The 26,865-nt window shown below is 40.1% G+C and overlaps 2 protein-coding genes and 1 long non-coding RNA gene across 8 annotated transcripts in view; 1 reads left to right on the top strand and 2 right to left on the bottom strand.

Moving 5' to 3' along the window:
* Positions 1 to 894, top strand: part of LOC100750104 (nuclear migration protein nudC) — a 104,906-nt gene extending 104,012 nt beyond the window's left edge. The window contains exons 6-7 of one of the 2 annotated variants that reach the window (XR_004460831.1): positions 1 to 109; positions 703 to 894. Coding sequence is in view for 1 of the 2 variants with exons in the window: in XM_033318402.1 (XP_033174293.1) it covers positions 1 to 30 (30 nt within the window). In the remaining variant the exon portion in view is untranslated. Of the gene's footprint in view, positions 114 to 702 lie in introns of those variants that run through there. The other variant, XM_033318402.1, reaches the window with a different exon arrangement.
* A 469-nt stretch (positions 895 to 1,363) lies between these two features.
* On the bottom strand, positions 1,364 to 25,808 carry LOC100740005 (chymotrypsinogen B). Of its 5 annotated transcripts, none has more exons than XM_012394544.3 (11): positions 24,995 to 25,808; positions 23,364 to 24,008; positions 4,899 to 4,995; positions 4,431 to 4,552; positions 4,237 to 4,338; positions 3,999 to 4,123; positions 3,778 to 3,908; positions 3,510 to 3,697; positions 3,256 to 3,390; positions 2,953 to 3,177; positions 1,364 to 2,509 (listed from the first exon to the last, which is right to left on the bottom strand). In XM_012394544.3, exons 2-11 carry the CDS (start codon positions 23,565 to 23,567, stop codon positions 2,216 to 2,218), a joined length of 1,623 nt encoding a protein of 540 aa, XP_012249967.1. In that variant the 5' UTR covers positions 23,568 to 24,008; positions 24,995 to 25,808; the 3' UTR covers positions 1,364 to 2,215. The 5 variants fall into 5 exon arrangements, with proteins under 5 accessions (XP_012249967.1, XP_003485973.2, XP_012249968.1 ...); XM_003485925.4 differs by having other exon boundaries at positions 3,510 to 3,709; positions 24,995 to 25,807; XM_012394545.3 differs by lacking the exon at positions 24,995 to 25,808 and having other exon boundaries at positions 3,510 to 3,709; positions 4,899 to 5,036; positions 23,364 to 23,499.
* Positions 13,147 to 18,419, bottom strand: LOC117151136. The gene is made up of 2 exons (XR_004460832.1): positions 14,060 to 18,419; positions 13,147 to 13,935 (listed from the first exon to the last, which is right to left on the bottom strand). It is a non-coding gene; the product is annotated as an uncharacterized LOC117151136 (long non-coding RNA).
* Positions 25,809 to 26,865: the final 1,057 nt, after the last annotated feature.

The following is a 26,865-nucleotide window of genomic DNA, read 5'->3' as shown; positions in this document are numbered from 1 at the left end:
CAAGGGTCAGCCGCCGATCATCGACGGTGATTTTCCACACGAGGTCAAAGTGGAAGAATCCACTTGGGTGATCGAGGATGGAAAATTGCTGTTGATCAACCTGGAGAAGGTAAGTGATGCGAATAAACATGCCAATTTCATTCGTTCCTCGGTCCCCTGGACACGCGACCTTGTCCAAACGAGGATTTCGACGATGCTATCGCGCTAGCGGGAATTCTGTCCGATGGTATCGAATACGCAAAGAATTCGTTTGACTTGACGTGGCCCTGAATGATCAAGCCAGTGTATAAAAAATTTTGGCGAAGGTTAAATCGTGACCATTTAACAAGCAACTGTTTGCTTGATCTTTAATTGACAGGATTCGGTGGCGTTTGTTGATATTTCGATAATTGGTTAATCATGATAGATATCTCATTGATGATTTTGTGTTTATCGAGTTAATGAAGAGTGAGGTAGGACTTTTTGGATTATCTCTCTGTTTGCACAAGTTAACTTTCAATTTTTATCAGAAACAAATTTAAGTAAATGACACGGTGTGTTTCGATACTTTTATTATCGATCTAACTTAAAAAGGTTGTTCTTCGAAAATATTCTAACTTTCAACTTTTATACATAAATCCAATACATTCAGAGATTCTTTAAACACTGATTCTGTTTAACGAACAGTTGGTTGAAAGCAGGAATCACCTATTCTTTCCGCAGGTGAACAAAATGCAATGGTGGGCGCATGTGGTGACCTGTGACCCAGAGATCAGCACGAAGAAAGTGAATCCTGAGCCTAGTAAACTCTCCGATCTCGACGGTGAAACCAGAGGTCTGGTGGAGAAGATGATGTACGATCAGAGACAGAAGGAACTGGGCCTGCCAACGTCCGACGAACAGAAGAAGCAAGATGTGATCAAAAAGTACGAGACAACAATCACAAACTCGCTATAAATCAACTTAACGTTAAAGATCTAAATGTTGTAAATTTTTGTTTTTCAGGTTCATGGAACAGCATCCTGAGATGGACTTCTCTAAGTGCAAATTCAACTAAAACGATGCGACCAATTTGTAAATGACCGAATGTTCAAGGTTTTACAAAACTGATTATGCAGAAGATACGAGAAAAATATGATATAAAAACAAAAGGAAAATATTATCGGTATATGCCCTCGCGAATCCAGTGTAACTCTTTATGGTACTTTGTTAATCGTCACGACATAGTCTGCACTAATTAGTTTGCGTATCACGCGTTCCGGGCATGTTACCAAGCTCAAGAGATGGCACCACGATCCAGTCAAAGACTGGATCCGTGGTCATGGTAAAGAATTTTCTAGATTTTCAATAACGCTCGCTTGACAATTCCATTTTCTTTTCCTTCGATTATCTTCGAAGCGTTCGGTTTAGATTAGTACTCTAAAACGAGTACAATATCGGTCTGCACAAATGTATATTATATGATTTTTTTCACGTTACATTTCGTATAATTTGAATAAAGAATGTGAGGAAGAAAGAGATCGTCGGCTGTGTTTCGTGTTCGATTCTCCATGAAGATTCACCCTTGTTTTGTATGGTAAATCGAACGATTACTGTAGGGATGATAGATGACTACTACGAGAGCTTGAACTATTATTTTATTGCTAGGCAAAAAGAGACGGTCGCTCACACTCGCTGTTCCGTTCGCTTACATTCGCTGGCTAAGACTCTCTTGTCTTCACGCAGGCACTCGCTACAAACACACACACATACACACACGCTCATGCACATCTTTTTTGACCTATGCCTACGTGCCTCACAGGGACTACACGTGGCCACTAGCCCATCATTACCTGCTGATCTTAAGAGTAAATAGAAAATTGTCGGCAGTCGATTCTCATCACCGATAGCTCTGTTCCCTTAGACTATCTACAATGTTACACTTGTCCTAACTTATACAACAACACTACATTACTTTTTATTGTTGTCGTCTATTTGTATAAAACGGACGTTGTTAACGGTATACAAAGTAATGCTGTATCAGTAGAGAGAGAGAGAGAAAATTAATAATAAATGGCATCCGTTTCGAGGGAACAATGATGATGAGAATGATTACTCCATCGCTCGGATCGTCCTCATATTTAATTGCGTTTAAAGCACGCTGGATATTATTTCAAAGGTTACTACGGGTCACAGTTAATATCACTGAGCACGATAATTAGAACCAAACACACAGGTGTGTGAAGGTGTGAAGATTTCAATCATAATCATCAGTTTCTTTCATCACTTTACTGATCCAACGAACGTAGTTCGATAGTCTGGCGTATATTCCGAACTTTCCACGTTTGCCACAACCTTCGCCGAAACTAGTGATACCAAAAATGGTCCACGGACGATTGGGTCTCCTGGGATCCTGACACAGAATCGGACCTCCGCTGTCACCCGCGCATGAATCCATTTTCCCGCGACGATATCCCGCGCAGAACATGTTATCGGTGATTCTGTAATCGACGTAGACGTTTCGACATGCTTCTGAAGAAACTATGGGTATCTGAAATGGAAAATGAACAAGAGACAATGATATAAATTTTTGGTTAATTTTTTTAGAGCACTTGTCCATTGGCAGATCAATAAAGATTACTATTTTCACTAATAAGTACAAGTATTCTCAAGTTCGTGGCTTACATAGAAAAACTTTCGTTCGAAATAATAGTAGAGAATTCTAAAATAGTAAAATTTCTATTCAAAGCTATAGAACATTTTTCAAATAACTGTTCTTTAGTCAGACTGTCTTTAAGATATAACAAAGGTATATTTAAAGGAATATCAGGAAAACCAAACTGGTACTTCTAATACCAAAGGTGATTATATCTTAGAGTTTTACTAAATTGAAAAACTGTGAAACAAGAATTCGACAGTGGAAAGAAATTCAATTTTTCGTTTCTTTAAAAGGGTGAACGCTATTAAATTCGGTGATACTTAAATGTAACGTACCCGTGCCTCGTGAAGAACGTCGGTTCCGTAGTCATCGGTGACTCGCGATTTTCCCCAACCAATAATGGTGCACAGTTGATTGGCGGGTAGAGGCTGGCTAGGCGCTGGAAGACAAGCAATTCCTCTGGACGGTGATGCTGTTAAAGTAACCGGAAGACGCAGCATAGCGACGTCATTGTCCACTGTGTCTGCATCGTATTCGGGATGTATCGTGACCGAATCCACCTGAAAAATAGGAATAAAAAATTTAATTGACAAAAATGTAAAAGATTACATACGCGAATGTGTATACGCGCCAAATACCCTTAATTCCAGTTCAGTGCCCTCTTTCACAGTCAGATCGTGTTCCCCAATGCGAACATAAAGTCGTTTCCTAATACAATGTGCAGCTGTTAATACCCATCTTGGTGAAACCAAAGTACCTCCACAGAAAGCCTCCTGTAAAATAATTTTATTTTAGCAATTAATTGAGCCAATTAAGATACAATTTATAATTAGATTTACATTTATAAATCAAAATTAAAAAGCAATTTAAAATTTTTAATTGACGAACTCACACGAAATCTGTTCAACACGGCAACTTGCCAGGGCCAACTTCCTGGAGTCGATGGGCGGCCACCGATGATCCTCGTAAAATAGGAGAGTCGAGATGTCTTTTGAGTGCTCGGAACTCCACATCTCCAAGTATGAGAATTTTTTTCAGGAATAAAACTATCGACTGTGTTGGGATTCAACTCGAACTCGTCTAATACGATATCTGTAATTATGGAAAGCGATGAATATTCCCTCGAAGAATTAAACAGAACATTCAGCTACTATATTCACCATCGCTATCCTCTTCTTGGCTTCCACGAATTTTTCGATGAATCCATCTTTGGCAGAAGCTACCCTCCACGTAACAGTAGGCACTCTCCCTTATCACGTCGCGACCGCAAATTCCAGGTTTCTTGCACCACCTTTTGATCATTAAATGAAAAAATAGAAGATATGGATATTTATACCTCAACAAGATTTATGGTTCTTTAACTGGTAGATGTTATACTCACCTGTGACGTTGAGTGGTACATAATCTTGTACAGGGTGACCATCTACTCCATTTGCCATAATATCCTACGGTTTGGTCTTTGCCTCTCTGCCTCCCTTGCCTAGGTTCTGCTTCCTTTCTAGGCACCTAACGTCAAATATTTACAATTAATTTCTCTACAAAATCCTGCCATATGGAATTAGATAATTTATAGAGGCTATGATATATTTTTTCAATTAAATGTACCATTAAAATTTTACCTGTACAACATGAAATTTATCCTTCTGTCGATGACCTCGTCGCTGATGTTGCTTACATCTCCTCCACCTACTCTTCCTGTTATGCTGACAGGTTCGTTCTTCCTACACAGAATACAATGAATTCCATTATACTCTACGCCTGAGACCAACTAAAAAATACTAATTGCAATACAGAATATAATTTAAAAGCTCACTCTAAGTATTGTGGTGCTACATTTTTTCTTCACGCGACACCTTCGAACACGATTCTGCGTACAGTGTCGATCACACACGCTCCATTCGCTCCAGTTCGTGAAGTACGATAATTTCGTGGATCCTGCACAATCATTTTACATAACAAATTTGTATTCTAACATTTTGCAACACTTTCCTACTAATTAATTACATGTAACTATATTAAATTTCATATCATTTGGTAGTATTCTCATATGATTATAAAAATTTCATACGGAATTGTTTCATTTGAAAAGGAAATATAGAATCTGACAAAGGAAGGGACTATTGGAAAATAAGGATATGTCCAAACACCTTTTTATAGCCAGTGTATATCTGAAACTGAGCATCGACTTGTATAGGCAAGATGCAGACAAATGATAATGCATCAATGCATATGTAGATGGCCTGCAATTAAAAGAATAAAAGAAACTCTGAGAAACACTCACTGTTCTTTGGTAATTGCACCACAGCAGAATTCTGACCGACCACGCGCTGCCAGCTAGTGCCATTGTTCCCGTCGCTCATGAATGTCTCGTTTCCGCTCTAAAATTAGCAGAGAGCAACGTGTAATTAATCATCGACACCTGAAAGGCAGAACGCGATCGTGATTCGTTATAAACGATTGTCTTCTTCTTAATTAAGAGAATATATCGATATAGAAATTATTTGCGGTACGAAGTATCATTTTTATTTTCATTCGATTAGCTGCAACTTTGATAACGGTACGTAAATAACACATCGAGCGATACGTGCGAGGAAACGCAATCCTCAGTTGTGGTACACGTCTGTCACGTAGGCAGATCGTAGCAAATACGGTTTGAGATTAACGGCTATTAACTTAACTGACAGACACGCAGCGCGCGCGTTCGCGCTGAATTCGTCGCGTCGCGTGGATTTTAATTGGGCGGATTAAGTTGCATTAAGTTTTACTATGACTCGTTGCGCTGATATCTTAACCTACGCCTACTGCGTTCTTTAACTTATCTTTGATACAATCGTGTTTTTCTATCGTTAAATCACATATGCAGGATATTTGTTTTAATTTTATTATAAAGGATAGAATGATATATACGATCAATATATGCCGCGTATGCTTGAAAGGACGTATCCCACAGACATATTAAACAAGTAAACCCCTGAAAATAAGCCAAATCTACTGATCTTAATGATAACGACGTTGTTTCGATGAAGCCACGGTCTTCGTGCTTTCTTGTCATATTTAGGAAAGTTTAGAAAAGTTTCTACTGAGAAATTGCAAAATTTACGAAAGATATAAAAAAGAAATTTATTATTTTAACATCTGTTCTAGTTAATACCAAATTTTCTTTGAATGTAAAGGTACAGATAATATCATATTTTCTATACGTTTTATCAAAAAATTCTGCATGAAATATTTATATTTCGTAATTATAGTTATATATTAGAAACATCGTATATAGAAGATTGCGAAGAAGAGTAAAGATAATCGGAGATATTGGTCGTTAGTCGATCATTTTGAGAACTCGCAAATATTAAAGAAAACTAATTGTCATTGATCCGTAATATGTTCTTGTTCCATGAAGTATACGCTTAACGAGAGATGCCATAGGTCAACGAAGAATCATGGAAAACCGTGACGAAGTACGAACAATGAAAGCAATAAAAACTCGATCGAGATCCTACGTACGCGGATCGTTCTTTTGAACGGCAAAAGTCGTGGCAAAAAATGGGGAACAATTACTCGTTCTTAAGCAAAGAGTTAATAGACCAGTTGCTGACGTTGCTGTCGGCCGTCTCGGATATCGTCCAGCATTCCGCAAGGCTGTAACGATCAGCACGCGGCACTAAACTTAATTTGCCGGTTCGTAAATGGCACCGGAACGTAACCACCGGCGCGGCGTCGTTGCTCAATGTCATCATCGCGTCGTGCATCTAAGATCTGGTAATCCTAATAATTTCGTTGATACATCACTTGTTTTCTACAAGAGAAGCTCGTAAATATAGTTCTGTTAACGATTCTCGATGAATATTTCCAAAATGGTACCCTTTCCATTGAGTGTAGATGCACATTTGAGGATACCATTGCCAGAAATTTAATAAGTATAATTTCATTAGTAATTTTCAATGAATATTTCATAAATAAGCAAAAATTTACAAATATCCTCATCAGAAATTTAGCAATAATTTCCGGCAATTACGAATAATCCTATGAACATAGATGAAAATTGTCTAATATAATTTTATCCATAACCTTCGACGACTGTTTTAGAATTGATGTGTTGCTTACGTAAGCGGATAAAATAGCGAAATTACGATCGAATTTCCTTTCGACTTAAAGAAGGTTGCTGATAAACACTCGATGAATGAAAATGGAACTGGCACACGCAGATCACACCCTTCATCGATCCAGCCCACGTCTCCTATTATCCTAGACAATGGTCGGGACAAACTAGCAACGAAGTTACCTCATCGAGGTCGGCCGTCTTGGGAAATAAAATATTGGATGGGCGATCATGAGCGATATTCTACTGTCTACAGGGTGGTTCATCGAACATAGGTCTGATTATCCCTTTTTCAGTTAGAGGCAAAAAGAACATCGGTATAACGAGACAATAGACGAATGATGTCATGGGGCGTATGAAGCGCGAAGGTAATCTTCTTTTTATCAACTAGTTTCTCAGAATCTTTGGCTACCATTACTGGTTACGATATATCTTTGGTGACTTAATTGTTTCAAGTTTTACACACCGACCTAGATTCTTAACATAATTGACAAATTATACAATATTCTTTCACGCCAGAGGTGATATACTCGTTCCTAGAAAATTATGTATACCCAAGTATGTTTGTTGAAGAAATATGTACTTTGGAAACTTACACACGTATCTTCATATGTTTCTTCATATATCTTCGTATGTTTATTTTTAAAGCTAATTTTATCTGCCAAACTTTTTCTTATCTTATCTTCTGTATTTATATTTTATATTAAATATTAAATATCATTTTCTATATTGTATTTTATTTATTTGTCACTGCGCAATTGTTGCATCTCAGTGTTCGAGACACGGTGAATCAATTTTAATTTTGTTCTTCAGAAGCAAACGAAATTCTAATTATAGAAAGTTAGACAACCATGTAATACCTATATCATATTTCGAAATAAAATAAATTATTATATGTAGAAGATTAACACGAGAGAAAGCCAGACGAATTCACCGATTTCGACAAACTCGAGTCTCGCTAAGGCGATACGAATCTCTGAATCGTTGAACTTTATGATGTTGTCCCAGCAACAGTTGCATTGGATTCATTTAAATCAGGTACATTAATTTCGTTGTTCCCCTCGAGTTTATGATCCGATTAATTCTGTCCGCGTAGAAAGAACCTCTTAAACGTATGCAACCCGAGAGTTCAGGGTTAACGAAGTTCTCGCATTGCACAATTAATTTCTTCGCGACTGACTACAAAAGGGAAAACTGGTTCTCGCACGCCGCAAGTAGATCACAAATGTATGTTCTTCCTTATTTTCTTTAATCCAGTTTCTTGTAACTAGATTGCGGGTCTTTATACGCATATGGAAAATTTCAATGCTAAAATATGTACAAAATATATGACTGTTCAAGATACAGTGTTCTGATCTTTAAAGACCCGAGGAGAACGGTAGAGTTAAATAGAAATTTCTCTATGGAATTTCATGGAACTAAAAGTTAATAAAAATAGATGGAATACATAAAAAAAATGAAGGATTGACAAAAGTTTTCTTTAAAAATTCTGCAATACCAAGTTTCATTTCTTGTTAGGGAGTTCTCAAATGAAGAAAATAGTAAAATTATGTATATCCAAAAAAATTGACGATCCAAGGCTCGAATTCAGCTATCTTCCTCGGTTAACAGATTAAACCAATCTCTGTAAGAGTTCTCCTTTTTTATTTACGTTTATTAAAAAAGAAAAAGATGCATTTCTATAAACGTCTTACGAACTGCAAAATACTCAAAGATATTCAAAATATGAGAAAGGCCAGATTTGTCGTTTCTTCCGCGACACGATCGCCAAAGAAAAAGCAGACGATTGGAACAGAAGAGGACATCTCTCGTCTACACGAGGACGAGCAGAACGTACGAGGAATTTGTACGCGTCGCTGTCTGGACATGGCCAAACTAGGCTGAAGTTCGCGGTGTCCTGCATCTCCTCGATGGAATCGCAAAAACCGCGTGCCACTCGCGAGTGAGACGATTCCGCAGGATGGACATCCGACGAAAATCGTCGTTGTTAACTATTTTCAGCACGAAATACAACTTTGAAAAAATATGGAATTTTATCCTGGAAGATTCTACAGTGGTAGTACGAGACATCATCGAAGAGAAATTCGCTGTTGGTTGCAACGTAACGAGAATTCCGTGAGTCCGTGCCACAAATGATTCACTGGCATTACGTATGCAACTTTAATACCGTTTCGCATTCAAAGCATCCCTGAACGGCACCCTACCAAGATACATTCCACCGCTGTGCTCACCTGCGCTTATTCGTCTGCGCCTTATGCGCGTGTAACTGTACTTAAGTACGAATGCTGGTTTATTTTGTAGAAATGGTATCGAACTACCTACCAATATCCACGATATACACTAAAGATCCGCAAACCATTCAAACCTGGAATTCTCGCTAACAAGATATTCGTCACGGTATACATTAAAAATCTACAAAATGTTCGAATCTGTAATCCTCGCCATATATTCTAGGAAATATCCAGATTTTTAGCTCGTTATATGAACAACATAAAACTTCACTCTTCAAGGTTTTAAGCACCAATATTCACAAATTATTCAACTTGAGAACTTTCTCCAGATTCCTCTGTAGTTTTTTTAAACATTCCAGGAAATATCCATTACATCGACTGATCATAAAAACGACAGAAAGCGCCGTTTTTGGACGTAATGGTCAACATTCGGAAATTATATGTAAGTCTGAAATTCTCCGTAAATTTCTCCTTAAAATTCCTCTTGAAACATTGCAGAAGGTATGCTCTGATTTATCCATCGTAAGACGTTCATCATGTTCCTGTTCGGTAACAAAGACTTGTTATAAAACAGCCGCGTCACACAAATCATCATTTCTCCCCATTAAGAATCCAAAAGGCACAATTACCCCTAAAGTACATCCATGTTCACGATGAAGCAAAACGAGCAAAAGGAGGTTTAAAAAAATGGATCGTGTATCCATTTCCGCCGCGAGGATCGCGACGTGCCGCGGTATCTTGGCTGCGAAGAAGGTGCAGCAAAAAGGGGGTTGCGAAAAAAGGAGAATCGAAGGAAGGGAGAAGGACGATGGAAAGGACCGGCGCGACGTCCATGCCGAAGAAGATGGATAAGGTTCGGAAGCAATGACATTCGTTTCGCGGGCTGACGCCCCAACTATACCTTAGATGGTAGCGCGGTCGGTGTGTCCAATGTCCGAAAATGGCCGGTGATTTCTTCACCGTGGCTACCGTGGATTTAATACTCGCGGTCGGTCGCGGCGATGGAACGCTCGCTATGGCGAGATCCCGGCCTGATTTATGTGCTCGTGCGCGCGATCCGAAGGCCAAGGTCCTCGTCCACCTACTATGGTCAGGATGACGTCTGCTACAGGCGACGTCGCGTAAATCGTGCCGCTTGTATTCGCTACATGAGAATTCCGCGAACACACGCCTGATTTTCATTGGGTTAAACTGTGTCCGCTTTAATTGTAGGCGGTGAGCTGGTTTACGGAGCGACGATTTAAGTCGGTGTAATATGGGTAGTACACGGCGTGGCAAGGATACGCGATGACTGGATATACAGCGACTAATGGTATTTTGAAAATGTGGAATTTTGATTTTCTCGTATTCTAAGTTACTGATATTTAGGATTTTCATTTTTCGCAATTTACACGTTCAGTTGCGTACGTTTTACACATTACGCGCTAATTATACGTGTGTAAAATGGCAATGATATAATTAGTTCGTCTTTAAAGTTAGATTAGTAATTGAATTTGTGGACCATAATTGTTACGCGAGTTGTGTCTTGGCCGTAACGAACAGCCTTACATCTACCCTAAATAGAAAGTACGTCTTCTAAGTGGATAGAAAATAGAATATCTGAACGGTATATCGGAGTCTGGTTCTACTTAGTCAATTAACTTTAGACAAACCATCGTTCAAAGACCATTAAACTATTTCTCAGGCAATAATTTTGTCTCTTGCAAATGAGGCAGAGAAGAAGATCTTACAACAAGCCAGCCCCTTGAATCTGTTTGGGTTGGGTCCGATCTGACGTTTCAGTCACGGTACGCTTGTAGACCGCGTAAATGTCATTCGAGGCTTTTCAAACGAACCGTAACTGCAACGTGACTGGATCGCTGCTGTTCTGTGCGTTACGCGACATTTGTTTAGTGCACTCGAGCAATTTGTATTCCTATTTATATGCCTTGCTGTTCACCGAGAACAAGATCGTATATAGAAGGTTTATTCCTTTTGAAAGAAAACTAACAATCGATAGAAACGAACTCGATCGATTTCAATTGGAATGGTTTGGAAAGAAATTGAAGGATCGTCCTGGTTCCTTGCCATCGCGTAAGTCGTTTTATGCTTGTCTTGTCTGTAACGATTCAACAGAATGGCTCTCATAATGCGACACTCGTCTCTTCCGCGAAGACTCAGCGCATTTTGCGAAAGAATGCGTTCGAATACCGTTCGCGGATTAACGATCGGTCTGTCCACTGCCGGCAGATTCTACTTCCCGAATGCAGCATGCGTGCAGCCTTGTCATTCAACATTTTTCAGATATCTTTTCTCTTCTGATTTTAGTGATTTCTTTGGTGCAAAAAATAACGCGAAGTGTGATATCTTCCATTTGTACAATTATTTAAATATATTGAAGAATCTCGTGTTTTAAACTTTCTTCCAGTTACCGAGCTTTTCGATAATTGAGCAGTAATATGTTGTTTAAACAATGAATCCGATGATGTGATATAACGAGCGTCGTTCTATTTGATGATACTATATAAGAAACAAAGTGAAATTTCATTTTGAAGATCGTAGAAGAATTTCGTTTTGAAGACCTGCGTAGTCTTAAATTTATACAGCCACAGGATTTTAAGTCTGAATAAATTTTAGCGAAAAAGCTAAAGAAAATTGGTGTTCAAATTTATGGGACAAGAATGGAACAGCTCTAAGTATATTTCGCGAGGCGATAGTCGTTGAAGGGAAAACTGCGCAGCGTAGTTTTAGATATTTCACACGTTTTACCGTTGTTCAACGGCAATTTCTTAACCGAATTATTATAAAGTTGCGAAGTTTATTATCTAGTAATATGAAACGCAAACCTGAGGAAGACAATTTCAAACTGCACCCACTGAGACAGTCCTAGAGTTTCACTAGCCTTAAGTGGCCAGCCATTTAAATTTGCATCTCTTTAGTTGTACAAAAGTCGAGCCGTGCCTCTGACTATACCCACGTGGCTGTTTGCTATGAGCAAACCGCGAAAGCGAAAGTGCAAGAGAATCGACCTATTCACAGAGGGTCCTGTAAAAGACTTTCCAAATCGCTGCATAATCAAATTCTTTACCCTTTTTTATCTCCATACTCTTTCCTCGAACAAGTAGCATGTCTACATCTTTACATCTAAAGCTTTGGAATAAATTAAACGAACATTTTTAGCTTCTACTAGAATTTTACGAAGCATTCAACGTTATTAAAAATTAAATACCGAGCAAAAATATAAATAACTAAAAATCAAAGTATTTCTAACAGATAGGGACAACACCCCATTAAAACTCGATAATGGAATAACAACCGAATATAATCATTTGCGATTCTTTGTTTTATAACTAGACTGCAGATTTGTACAGAAATTTATAATTTTATAAACACATGTGCAAAAATTGAATTTAAGCATGTGCTTAAACATGTGCAGAAATTTATTATAGCAATTAGATGTTGCAAGAAGAACGCTATTTTGAATATTTTGCGTATTACGTATAGTCTATAGAATTTTGCACTTTTAAATTTCGAACAAACGCATAAAAATCCGCGGTTACCCATACCCTAACAAATCTTCAGTTGTACGAGTTTAAATCTCATCTGAAAAGAATAGGAATAAAAAGGAAGAAACACAGAGACCACACAGATCACTTAACAGAACCAGTCCTCCTCCTCGGTGGTTACTTTTAAAGGACGATTTAAGCTTTGTCCAGCGGCATGCGTCTCTTCCAAGGCGATTTGCACTGAAAAACGATAACCCTGAGCTATTGCTTGGGCGTTGCTTGTTTCTCGTAGTCCCGACACGGAACGTTTAAACGTGTCACGTGTCGGAAGAACGTCGCTGAACTCGACTCCCACGGAATTTATTGCCAGTGCAACGGTAGCGCTGCTGCCTTGTTTATCGCGTCTCTTGTATCTTCCATATGCATCGCTCTTTTTCCTGTTTCTCTCTTCCTCCCTCGCGTAATATCTTAATGCCATGATGAGATCATCGCGTGATTTACTCTCTCGCTTGTGCAATGAGGAGCAGCACGCCGCTGTCCGCCCACTTCTGCTGAATCTAACGAAACGATTCCGCGCTTCATACCTTCTCGTCTGGTATGACTGTGGTCAAGACTTGCAAAATTCGACAATTCGCGAGTGATATTATATATATATATGTTAATACAATGTAATAGTATCGTGTATGCAATTGGTTTTCTTAGAAAGTTTTTCTTCCCCAAACTCTTGACTTCTGATTCATAATTCCGACGTCGATTAACTTTTGCAGTAATTAATCCATACATAGATTCTTTACAACCACTCATTCTTGCACACGTATATTATCTCTTGCTCTATTTCTCAGCCTGCTTTAGTGTAGTGAATTTATCGGACAAGTCACATAAAGATTTCTTTCAAATTTTTCTAATATTCTAAATCAAATATAACGGCTACAAATTTTCCAATGAAACGTTTCTCTACCTAGCTTTAAATTTTATTTCCATAGTACCAAACTTTTGTAGTAAAAAGTACACAATACTACTGAATAAGGAGAAATCTAATATTCTCAGATTTAGTTAATTAGTACACGTAGATGCTACTATAATCAATACAATAATGTGGAAATACCTTTTGCAGCCACTGTGTACCATGTAAAATTGGACGATGGAGCTGAAACCTTTGAAAAGAAATGTTTGCTTGCGTTTTTGGGGAGCGAGGTTCGACGAGAGATTACTTGGTCTCGTCGAAGGGAAACGAAGTAAAAATAGTCGTTCCGGACAGCTTTAGTCTCGTGCATTTGTTTTCTCGACGCCGTCTGTTACTCGAAGCTCGATTACATTGGATAACGCGAACAGACGACTTTCTCTGAAAATGGATCTCCAAAGGACGCAGCTTTCCTTGAACTTTACAGTTGCAACTTTGTTTGAAGTTTGTGGAACAGAAATTAGAGACAGAATTCCTTCGTTGTATCCTTTCGTGGACAAACGTTTATTAAAATACCCTCATAATTTTTCGCAAAATTTAGTTTCCTATAAACGAGTACATACTATTGTGACAGAATTGTCATTTTTCATTTGACACCACAATATTAATAATCTGTCGTGATACGTGTCTGTTTTCCATAAAACCGCTCAATTATCGTTCCACGCATACCTAACACACGTCGTTAAATTCTCATAACATGAAACAGGAAAATTTCCCTCCGTGATTGTCAAGAATCACTCAAAACTGAATCTCTCGACTGCATACACATCGTGTATTCCACTCTCAACGAAGATCATGACACGAAAGGAGCAAAAAACAAGCACGAATCAAGCGTTCGCGACAAGTGCACGTCCGTCGAGTGTCATCCACCGTCCAATCAGAGCCATCATGGAATCACGTTCCATGGCAAATGAGATGATAATTGATTCGTCGAGCGCGACGCGTGTTCTTCCTCCGCTGGTTTCGCTCAATTTCGCGGCAGTTTCGTTCGGAAACGCGGTGTTCTCCAGCGACTTTACACAAGTAAAGGTCGCTATTTCTGGCTGGCTATTAACGAGCCTTAATTCGCGGGATTAGTTCGAGTCGTGCGGCTCGAACCGTGAAACCATAAAGCCTAGCTGTTACGACGGAGCCGGTCCGTGGATGCGGCAGTCACCTGCCCCGGTTTTTCAACGACGACCGTTAAACGTTCCTCTTCTTCTTGCATGCGCTTAACGTCCGGTGGCTGACTTTTACAGTCACGGTTATTTCCGGATCGTTGCCACGACGCGCTGTACTCGTCGTTTTCAAGCGTCGTTCTTTATTAGGACATGTTCATCATCGAGCCGCGAATTGTATAAGGTCGGTTGATAAAGAGAGTCGAAGGGGTTGATTGAAACGTTTCCTTCGATCAACACTGGAGTTAGTGGTAGTTTGAGTTTGAAAGAATGTCTTGTCTGATTAGACCGTGCGTGATATTAGTATAGATCGAATGTCTATAAGCATAAGCGGAAATGATAGGAAAAGGAAGACAAGAGTAAGAAGAATTTAAATTCTAGTGAGAAGATCGTGAGGCAATCTTTATTTTTAGGTTAATATTGCATGACAGCCGAACCTAAAATAATCGCGAAATAGTTAGTATCTGTTATCACTTGACGTCTTATTGCCGGTTGAACCCTGACCTCGGCATAATTTCCGATTTCAGACGATCTATTCTAATAGTCAAATTGATACACAGTTTTTATGCTCATATATAATATACAATCAGCCACCGCGAGTAAAATAATAAATAAACAGGAAACATGTGAAAGAAAAATAGCACGTTTATCCATAATACATATATATATCACTCGTTCGGATGCACAAGACTTTAAAAAAGATTGCTGTAAATTGAATTGTCTTTTAACAAACACAAGACCCAAATTCGTCTGTTGTAAATTCATCTAAAAAATTTAATAAAACGAAGCGTCCACTAAAAAGAGTAAACAGAATAAGAAGAATTTTCTTGACACCTCATCGCAATGTGCCATGTGTTTGCCAACAAATCGTTCCATATCTCATAAAACAGTGGCATTCGTGTAGCATTTATGGTCACAGAGTCATTCGAGATCCATTCCATGGAGTTCTGGTAGACTTCTGCATGTTCTTCGTTCATTCAGCGGTCGTCTGTCCACTTCACATCCGTAAATTTCAATGGTAGCCCGCGTTCTCGTTAAATCCCGCTCTTTGCTCGCATTTTCCACGCTCGTCTGTCCCTTGAATTTACAGTGCGTCGCGTCCCGTGAAAATGCTCGGTAAAAGTGGCGGCCTGTTACGACTGGCCGTATTCCAGCTACGACTTCGCCGATTCGATCGCCGCTTCCTCGTACGACGCAGGAATTTACGACGTGATTGTTGAGAGTCGATTAATGGCACGTCGAAATGGTCGATGGTCAATTTGAGATTAATCCGCCATTACATTCAATTAGATTTGTATTAGGTCTCGAATGTTCCAAGTAAACTTCTATCTTGCAATTTTTTCTTCCTCCGACACTTTAGTAGAAGATAATTTACGTATCTCCGTTACCATCTAAGAGCCTGCACACTACGATTACGCCTTTCGATTCTAATCTATGTAATTTGATGAACGAATCTATTTTCTGAGAATTTTTACGCTGACCACGAAGATCATCAAATGATCAACGAGTGAACAAATCTAAACATTTCTCTATTTTACTAGCAAAATACATAATTAATGTATAATCTTTCGAGAATCAAATTAACTCTGAGTCATTTTCAGTTCGTCTTCCGTGGATATATATAAATAGAAACTCGATATAAATCCTTAGAAGAAAATTTCCTAGGGCGAGTAATAGTCATAAATATAAAATATAGATTGAATTCGCTCCCGTTCTAAATTAGATTAACACGTATAACATTCACATATATAGAAAGATAAGAAGCAAAAGTTTAATTGGCTATCAGTCGGCTCAGTATTTAGAAAGCAGTCCCCGAAAATCTCGGCCAAGTATGTATTTACTTAAGTTATACTGAAATTCTCGCCAGTAATCGCCATTTCTACCAATCCGTTCGAACTCCAAACGAAACGCGGCCATAGTTTTTAATCAGGAACCCGTAAAACGAGTGATAGTAGGAGTAGATAAAAGGGAGCAACATTAGCGGCTAATGAGATCGATAATTCAACGGTGATCGTGGATTCGAGAAAAGACGGTCTCGTGACTCGGCCCACGAGCATAAACCGCTCCGTTTGGTAAACACGGTCCATGCTGATCGTTTCGCGGGAATCGTTAAATCGGTCGTGCAGAAAACGAGTTGTATTTAATACACAATATTAATGAGGGCAGTTCTTTGTGCGCGGGCAAGTTATACCGGAATAACTCGTTCCGATAGGTTCCCACTTCTCGCTGGACGATTGCTAAAGCTCGGGTAAAGGTACAATGTCACGCGTGCTGCACGCCAATTAATATCGTCTGTCGCTGTTCTTTCTCGATAAATCGCCGGATCTTAACACGTCTCTGTAATTACATTTTTCTAGCTTTCAGTGTTCTCGGATACTTTCAACGAGAAGAATGTCCGTTAAAGATCAACTTCTTTGCTTGCTTTACGCGCGAGTCATTTAGAAGATAAACTAATTGGTTGCATCTTCTGGAAATCTCAGAATTTTTGTATTAAAATGTCACTTCAAACGATCAATTTCGGTGAAATGGATCAGTCAGGTTTCTATGTGACTTGAACGTTAGACGATATCTCATTATCTCTTTTCGATATGGTATTCAATAAAATAGATACTTTGATGAGGTGATTTCCAGCTGTACCTTGTTTTCCTCCGGAGCATAAAATAAAATTCACTTTTAAATCAAAACAATCGCCGAAAAAATACTTGGAAGAATACTGGAAGAAATTCCTGGTCACAGAACTATATTCCTGGTCACTATAAAATTGCAAATTCACCAAGAGATGACATGAAACGTTAGTTCTAATTGTAAAACGGACATATTTATCGACACTTCGCAAAGTTTACACATAAAGAGGGAAACATTTTTGTCCCCTGTATATTGTGTCAAATAAAAGCAATTTCCCCATAGTTTTAATTATTTTAACGTCAGCAAATAGATTTTAACTTTTCTAAATACCTCTGGAAGCCGATAAATCCACCTTTCCATGTCGTACTCGAGCGGTACACTTGGAATCGTTAACAGACCGACAGCGACGTCGAGGAATCCGTTTCTCGCGGAATGCTAATCACCAGACGGGCGATCTCCGCCGTTTCACCAGACAATGGAACGGCGATCGTACGGAATACGAAAAGAAACGAGTCAAAGGAAAGCATCGATCGTAAGAGGGTGAGAAGAAAGATCGGCTAGGATTCACCAGCCTCAAACGGGATCGTAGTCGTGGAAGAGCGAAGGAGGAACCGAAGAAAGACTATATGTATCTCTGCTCGTTTGCTCGTCCTCACGATCGTCCTCGCTCCGTCTACTCTCTTTCGCTTTTTCTTTCTTCCCCGTTGCGACAACTTTTTATGAGACGCGAGGCTAACATACTTCCTGCACCGAGACGGACTGAAATTCCACGCGATAGTCGTCACGATATGTAGTAAGAAGCTAATCGAGCTGGCTCTGCTGATCCCGCGGGAGGAGAAGCCTCCGCGGGGTGTCCAGGGAACGTCTTCTCCGAATCCACTTGAGAGACGATGAAAATCACGCGATACGTTTCATACATCCCCATGGGAAGTGAAAATTCGAACGATAATGATCAGCAAGAATTTGAGACGCCTAACTATAAGTTACTCCAATGGTATAGTGATAATTTCTTTATCTTCGAAGTTAATCTTCATGGTCAAGACAAAATTTTAAAAGATATACAGAAATTGTAGGGAAACCTAGCAAATTAAAATGTATGTCGAGAACACGAATAGGAATATTGGTATAAAATGTGGAATTCTGTTCGCATAATAGAAATTCAGCACTTCCCTTCGCTGTTTAATGATGTTTCATGAAATGAATTGAGCAAAATTTTCCAACTAAAATTTCGTTCTAATAAACATAGAAAGGAGGATGATTGATAAATTGCAAAAAAAATACGACCGAGAATATATTTCTTTCCACAAGACATCTATTGTAGTTTCTACGGATAAAAGGCGCGAAATACAGAACTTTCTGGTAATTTGTTATTACAGGAATTATCATTTAGCTACGATCATTAGTATCGTCAGCTGTTAAAGATACGTTTACAATGATCCTCTGAGATATCTTATGGGACTACACAAAAGGGGCTCCTGCGGTTAACAATACCGTGAGAATACGAAGCAAAAGAAGGGTCGTACCGATTATTAATCTTCGAAAGGTGACGGATCTTCAGCATGTACCTTACGACCTATTCGCATGGCTACATTGTCCGCTCGTGACCCTGTGTTCTTCGTTGGATAGCGGTAAATTATTCCAACGATCTCGACACATTAATAGAATCACAAGGAAAGAAAGAGAGAGTGGAGGAGAGAGCAGATCTCGCGACAGGAAGTTTCACCGCGGGGTGTCCAGCGCCCCCGAGGTCAGTCACCATTTTTATGCGGCTCCAGAGTCACGGGTGATTGGCACGTCGTCATTTCTTCATCGCAGCCAAACGCACTTCAAACCGATTATTAATTGCATTATTAAATGCGTAATTATTTGGAAGAGAAACGCGAAGAAGAAGATAGGCAACGGAAGTTGACCTTCCTTTCACTCAGTCGCCGTGTCACTGTTTAGTGATTTTATTCTGTCACGGTATACCGTTATTAATGGCAGATGTTGAATCTCCTAATTTAGATATTTAGAAGTTTGAACCTTCTTGCATAGAGAAACGCTTTAAAAAATGCCGATCAAGCAGCAATTTTTCTTCGCAGTTAACAAACTTTTAATTCCAGAAGAAGGTTAACGAAAGACCTATCGCGTTGCAGAGAAAATTCCAAATCACTATACTCAAAGATTAAACTTCAATTTTTTATAAAAATACTTGTTCTAAAAGAACTCATCCCTTCGATCGTTGCACCATAGGAGGAGGGGATAAGGAAAAGCAATGGTCCAACATCTGTTCGCTATCTGCGGCTTGTCCAAGGATCAACCCATAAATTGGCGTGTTAGTTCAGATAAGGAGTCCAAGAGGAAACTCAAACAAATGCTTATCCTTTATCTGATACTCGTTCCTCGTCTCTTCGCCTAGCCATGATGCTGCTCGTACAAGATTACCGACAACCGAGCACTGGTATCGATGTTACCGCTCGCTGAATCGTCCGGCTGTGAATCTGGCGCGTTTGACAAGCCGAAGGAGCAATTCCATGGATTTACGATTCGACGGAGACGGGATGGTGTTTGGTGCACGAAAACATCGTAATCGAGAACGAGGGGGCGAAAGGATGCACTAAATATAAACCGGGGACTGTGTACTTCGCGGGGAGACGTTATCGAGATCATCGGTGGCGAACCAACAAAAAACTTCGGTTAAGTGTTCCGCTCGAGCACGAAGCTTGCTCTTTGATGTTGTTCAGACTGTGGGTGGTAACTCGAGAACTATTGCTGTTTGTTTTCATCTAAATTAGATTTTAATATACCTTCTGCGACATTTTTATTTCATGGCGATGAATCAGGGTTCGTAGTTCTTTAATCTGTTACTCGCTTCTCATTCTCTTAAACGCGGCTACGAAAAGTATTTCTACTCGTACATTCTCTTATTTTTACAGAGAAGCATCTTTTTATCGCGTTCTATATTTCATTTTTGCAGCGAGTATCAAATTTTTGCAGTCATATATAATGACCACTAAGTTACACGATATTTAATGTACTTGGTCTTATTTAATTAGTGTGTAAATGCGTGCGTATAGTGCGTAAATATAGTAGTTACAATTGTATAGAAATATTTTTTATGGTTGCTGTATATACCAGATTGTGAGAAGCATCAGTGAAGTGGCAGGAAAAGGTTCTTAGCTTTCAAGTGTCCCACTTGAGAATTTAATATTCCTGGTATCATGAGTTATTATTACGAGAGTTACTATCACGAATTTTTACCTAAGTTACATTTTATCAACTCCTTAAAGCATTTTCATTTCACGACGAAGGATATTATAATTTTATGGTTCATATATTTTTAATAGACACTGATTCTCCAGAATCTTTGAAAATTTTGGAAACGATTAATATAAAGATCAAAATTATCTGGATTAATGATAGATCATAAAAGTATCGATAACGCGTTTAATCGCGGAAATAACCGTTTGTTGAAGGTATAATAGGTTTGTGAAGGTTTTAAGCAACTTCGGATATCTCGAAGCGATAATTCGATTGAATATTCCATCGGATCCTTTATTTTAGCGTTCGAAGGGGAATACAGGTGCGGAAACGACAAGCCTTGAAACGCAGGATCAACAGGAGAATTCGAAGACGGCTACGAAATGAAATTATAGTAATTACCAGGGTATCTTAAGCGAAAGCATCGTTTCCTCCGCCTAGGCTCCGGACGATTGCGTCGCTATTACCGGGTTTAGACTGACACAATGCCTCACCGTAGGCCCCCGAGGCTTCACGCGAGCCTGAAACTACCTACTAAACGCCATTCTACCAATTTCTTTGCCGGCACAATAAATCGGCACAGATCGTTCGGCACTCGCGGAAGAACACCGTTTCTCTTCGATGTAGGTAACTGATTGTTGCTTCCATGAAAACGACTTCTAAATGCCCGGTGCCTTCTGTTCGCGTCCCCATCCAGGAATTCTATTTGCGGCACGTTGTACACGGCGAACGTGCCATCGACTTTCGTCTTGAAATAGGAGGGTAAAATATCTCGCGATTAATGGAATGGCGAAAAATTCCAGGTATATTTATTTTGTATCTTCGATCGTTTGCAAATGAGACAGTTAGTTTGATACTATACCATATGGTTTTGAATGGATCATCTTAAAGAAACGCAAACATGCCAAGGGTTAATCTCTTGTTCTGTAAATGAGGATTGAAGGTACTCGATTTACTTTCACTTCATAGAATATCAAATTAACGATCATCTATGGTCTATAAATTACCACGATCCGATTAATAACGATGATCCTGATGATCACGATGAATACGAATGAACTATTGTGATTTCCAAATGATATAGTATGTCCATGGTACAACCCCGATGACCTTTCGCGAGCTTCAAATGATCTTAATGTCCAATGAAACGAATTTGATGGCTCGTCTCTAAACTTTAAATGATCTTGAATTTCAATGACACGACTTCTATGACTTCTCGTGACCTTAAGCGTCAATGACATGATCTTCGCGATCCTTCCGTAACATTCACGTGATCTTAATCATCAATAAAATAACCTCAGTAACCCTGCATATTTTTCAAATGGTTTTAAATGCATTTGCTGTATCTAGTATGATGTGCGAAATTTCTTAAGAAATCTTTACAATACGAGTTGAACGTTTTCTTGCAGAGGTTTTCTTCTCATTTGTAATTATAATCACCGCATCTACGTCCATTAGACATCCACTTATCGCAGACTCGGTTCTGATGACGCGACGAATTGAATTATATATCATGTGCGCAAAAAAGCAGCTTCTGTGCGATACGGTGCCTGGATACATATTTTTACTTTTTCATCGTACAAACATTTTATTCACGACTTCGTCGAATTCGAACTATCTATGTACTCGAACTGTCGTCACACTGCTCGATTGTTTTGATCCGCGTTAAAACATTTACGAGGCAATTGCATTTGTACGAATAAGTACAGATAATCGTCAGACTTAAATTTTAATCAAATGCGTAATACCCTGTATGGTACGATCGATCCTTTCATTCGCGAAGTTATAGACAATATTAACGCCGCTTTGAACGAGAAACGGGTTTGAATACTGAAAAGAATTGTCGATCTCGATGCATCAAACCGAGGCTTGATTTCGGTTAACGATGTCTTGAAACGCTGTCGACTTTCGTGTAAAAGGCATGTTACTCGCAAATACGCGGTTATCTCGGTTTTAATTAAGCAGATTAGTATGCGTCCCACTCTGATTATCTTGTTCTCGAGATTTGCGAGATGTTTTTTGTAATATTCGCTCGCTTTTTTCTCTATTTATACGTCGAGAATGTTATGAATATTTTCCGCCAGGCGGTTGCTCAATTGCGCGTGCACCGCATAGAAACAATCTTTTGGATCGGATTTCCACGCAGAAAGTGAAACTAATGAAACGAGGGCCTGGCAAACGCCGCTGCTAATCGGAAGCTTTGCTCGCCACAATTGCTTTTTTTCCTAGCAATCGTGGTTTAGTGCTCTACACACGCCACGTGCCCGTTCAATGGCTTGAAGATACGCGAGTATTTAGAAAGTACCTTGCCGTAGATACTACGGATACGTAAGTACCGATTGTTCTTGCTCAATTGAACATTTTTTGGATGCTTGTCATACGGTCAAGCTATATCGAATCTATTTATTTCTCGATACTTCGATGTAAGTCTAAATCTGATTGCAAATAAGAACTAGAGCGTGTCAGTTCACTAAGTGATTAGTCGTAAACTGCACTGAACTCAATATCAATCAAATACTCCGAATTCTTTCTCGCGTTATCCTTCTTTACTCTGTCACCACAGAGAGCCCGCTAATCCTAAAGAATATTTACTGAGATTGCGTACTACAAAATTAATAATAATATACGTAAAAAGTTAAAAAATACGAACTTATTACCACCGTATCCTGTATACGATTTGTAACGAGAATAATCTTATCTCAAAAGGAAATTGAATCTGACTACCTCAGTAATTAAAACCCTTCACCGCACTTAAACTAAGTATGAACCAAATACTCTGAATTCTTCTTCAAACTGCCTGCCATCAATTTACCCTATCATTCTAACAGTATAAACGACTTCAACGCTCCATCACACTTAGTAAAACAAAATTTTCCCATCTCATTAGCAACAATGAAGGCACTCACACGAAACAGCCAATCAACGTCGGCAGAAAGTTTCTAAATACTCACCGAGACGTCGTCGAGGCAGACAGCGAAGCGTATCGTGGCGAGAAATAGCAGGAGGAACAGGAGGGACGCATTCGCCCCCAACAGTCGAGCGATCATGCCCTGTGAATCGAGGCCTGCCAGTGGGGGCAGCGAGCGCAGACAGTTCGACGACGTCGAGGACGTGCTCGACGACGAAGCGGGCCGGTGCTCCTGTCGCGGATACATCGCTTCATGATCGCGACGTGCCCGCGTGCTCGTCCCTTCGTCGACGCAACTTTCGTTCTCTCGTTTCCTCTCCGTTTGTACGGTGCGTGTCTTCCTTCCTCTCTGTTTGTCTGCGTTTCCCTTCGAACTTCCACCACCGTCTTCCTTTCCTCCTTTCTCTCCTCCTTGCTGGAGAGGAGATTTACGCGCGCGCGCGCGTGATTCTACGTGCGCGAACTCGCGAGTCCGCGCGCGGCTCTATAAATACGGCCGCGACTCCACGCGAAGAATTTCAAACGAGCTCGCCGTAAAACACCATGAGTGGAAGAACCTGGGCCTCAAGGAGGAGCTAAAAGCCTTTTCCCTCGACGACGCCGCTTCTGGATGGCCCCGTGGTACGGGGCAGCTTCAAAGCGACCACTCGACGCTCGTTAGAAGTCTTCTGCTCTCGTTCGTACGCTCCTGAAACCATCGATCAGAGAGGAGCTTGTTATTAGCGTTTTTCCGGATACTCTCACCCGAGGTAGTTCGCGTTCGCTTGTTAATCTCGAGTAATACGCTGCAACGAGCTGATGGAAGGTTGAAGCTCGTTGTTGCTTAGAGACTGATGATCGTGTGAGGATGAAATTGGTATGGATTTTACGATGGAATTCGATATTTTCTCGAAAGAAGAAGTTGTTAGAGCGTAGATTCTATGCTGTCGGGTTTAAGAGGTCCAATTAAAGTGGAGGAAGTAGCTTCTTCTTATGGCTCGTTGGGTAATTGCCGATGTTCACTCGCGTATTGCCAGCAATCAGTTTCTGCTGCTCTGCTAATTGTGCCAATGAACGACAAGCTCGTAAATTATTGGTAACAATTAGCCGATAAAACATCAATTCTCTATAAATCCTTTTCCTGTATCTTTTGCTCCTGCTTGTGTGAACTTACAAGGAACGAAGTACGCGAATATTCGCGAAGTCACGAACGACTCGATTATTCATTCGGAATTACCTGTTCAGCGGATGTGAATGGAAAATTAATCGACTCTGCTCGTGAACTTTAACGGTAGAAACAATCAGCGAGTCATTGGATCGATGGTCTCGAGCGGAAGTAGTCGAGTGTGTAGGGTTACAGTAGGAAGATCTCGCGAGGAAGATATATACGTGTGGGATACAGGTGGTGAGGCACGTTCCCTAGCGAAAAGACTCGAGAACATTAGGAACCTCCACGCAAACCAGCGTTGTATACATGTTACGATTGTTTATGTAACGCGAAAGTTGATACGATTCATGGGTATCTCTCCTGTTTCATCGGAAATCGAAGAATCGAGGTGTCTTGGTCACGAGAACCATTCGTTCATACTGTTATCGAACTTTATTACCCAACAGATTAAACGTAATCAAAGCGAAAAACAAAAAATCAGGAGTATGATAAAATTTTATAGTAGAAAAAGAATACATTATATATACCTTATCTGTTGTAGCCATACTTCGAGGGATCACGAGTTCGACCATCATTCAACGTTTTACTGAACCGAGAATAAAAGTTTATTGATTTTGCACCGATACTGTTCGTTACCATTAAGATTGGATTATTACACGATAAGAAAAGACACCAAATAAATTGTTTTGTACTTTCTCGAGGAGGATTGCACCGCTTCGACGATCCTTCCTTTGACCAACCAACGCAACGTCTGCGAGTTCTCAGCGGGATTAGAGTCGACGCACGGCCATGGAACGGTACGTTCTCCAGCCGGTAAAATTGTTCAAGTTGAAGTACAGCAAGCCAGCGGCGTGCCAACGGCCGATATTTTTAGTCCTCCTTGCCTCCACCATCTGTCTTCGGGTTTTGGTTTCCTGGTCGTTTTAGACGCACCGTCGAGACTGCGCGGTTCTTTCCTGCTTTTTCGTGGCAACGGTGCAGACTGTTCGGTGACTATCGCCGTAGACACTCGACGCTTCTCGACTGAACACCTTAACTCCTTTGGGTAAGGGTGGCTAGCTCTTCGACTGGTCGACAATCTTTCGAAAGAATCGTTCTACTGTTCTGTCTTTCAACATCGATTACTTTTTCCGAGAGACACTTCTTATCGCGCACTTAAGAGCTTCTGCTAATTGAGTTTCTTTGTTCGTACAGTGAAACGTCTTGTCAGGTGTTATTAACGAGTAGGAAGTACAAAGTCGATCGCAAACGAGGCTTGCGTTTGGCGTGCTGGAGCTTCTCGAGCACACGCACGTGGCTCCAAGCCGACTGACGAGATACACGCGCGAGGAAGTATCAACAGAGGCTGAGAGGAGTGGCTACCAAGCGAAGCGGAAGTGGAGGGTGATTCTGCGGGAGCTGCTGTGGTGGGGTGTACTCTGATAGGGGGTATTCTTGGTGGATTCTCCGTAAAGAAGATACGCTTGGGGACCACGATGGGGAGACGACGATCAGTCCTTCGAAAAGTATCGGACCGAAGATGGACATTGAACAGGGTTATGTTTGATTCTAATAAGGACAACGTTCGTCCGTATAATGAACGTGATGATGAAAGCATGGAGCGTTTTCAATGGCGAAGAATCATCGTCGTTGATCCAGGTTGACGTTTTAGGAATGAGAGGAGAGAGCGATTTTCTCGCGAAAGGCCACGTCTGTAGAATGTATTTTAACACCGATCTTCTATAGAATAGTACTGGTCGAAGGATATGAATATGGGTCAGTTGTTACGCACCTTTTATGAAATGGCAATAAAACATACGCGACAAATGTGGAAGTGTAATGACGTTACGGCTAGAAATATCTAGGATGATTCAGTGATAATCGTAATCTTGACTAAACAATCTAGCAAAAAAGTGTATATACCGTTTGATCGATAAAATGACGGGATTTTTTTGTCGAATGATGATCGAAGGACACCTATCGATCGATACTTCATGAACATGCGAATGTTTCGTTTTTCACCGCGAAGCGACGAAGAAAGGGGTGTCAGGTTGTTTGGAGACATCAATTCGCAAATGTCGATCAAGGTGACTATTAACGCAACTGAGTAATTCGAAAACCCATTCTTCCGGCAGCGGGATGAGGGAAGACAGGCCAGGGTCGTTTGGAAGATTCGGTTTAATGACACACGCCGTTCTTTAGCGGAGTATGTTTGTGGTTTGACCACGCCCAAACCTCCGTGAAGATTACACGAAATTACCCGATTTTTGGGAAAAAAGCCGACCTCGAGCCGCTCTTGAGACGGTTGATTTTATAGCAAGAATAACCATTTTTCCTCTCGAGAGTGGCCTTGATACCAAAGACGAATCATGAGCATTCCTCATGTTCTTCGTTGTTTATTTTCGGAAACATCGACGCT

The sequence above is a fragment of the Bombus impatiens genome, unplaced genomic scaffold (genome assembly GCF_000188095.3).
Source record: "Bombus impatiens unplaced genomic scaffold, BIMP_2.2 scf_0091, whole genome shotgun sequence".
Lineage (NCBI taxonomy): Eukaryota > Metazoa > Arthropoda > Insecta > Hymenoptera > Apidae > Bombus > Bombus impatiens.
This window is presented reverse-complemented; position numbering and strand designations above follow the sequence as displayed.

What these genes read in the sequence shown, in the direction of transcription:
- LOC100740005 (XM_003485925.4), bottom strand. Translation starts at nt 23,567, where the DNA reads ATGTATCCGCGACAGGAGCACCGGCCCGCTTCGTCGTCGAGCACGTCC. An exon ending in CCGTGTTGAACAGATTTCGT is followed by an intron (nt 3,391 to 3,509) that starts GTGAGTTCGTCA and finishes ATTATTTTACAG; the next exon opens with GAGGCTTTCTGTGGAGGTAC. An exon ending in ACGTTCTTCACGAGGCACGG is followed by an intron (nt 2,510 to 2,952) that starts GTACGTTACATT and finishes TTTCCATTTCAG; the next exon opens with ATACCCATAGTTTCTTCAGA.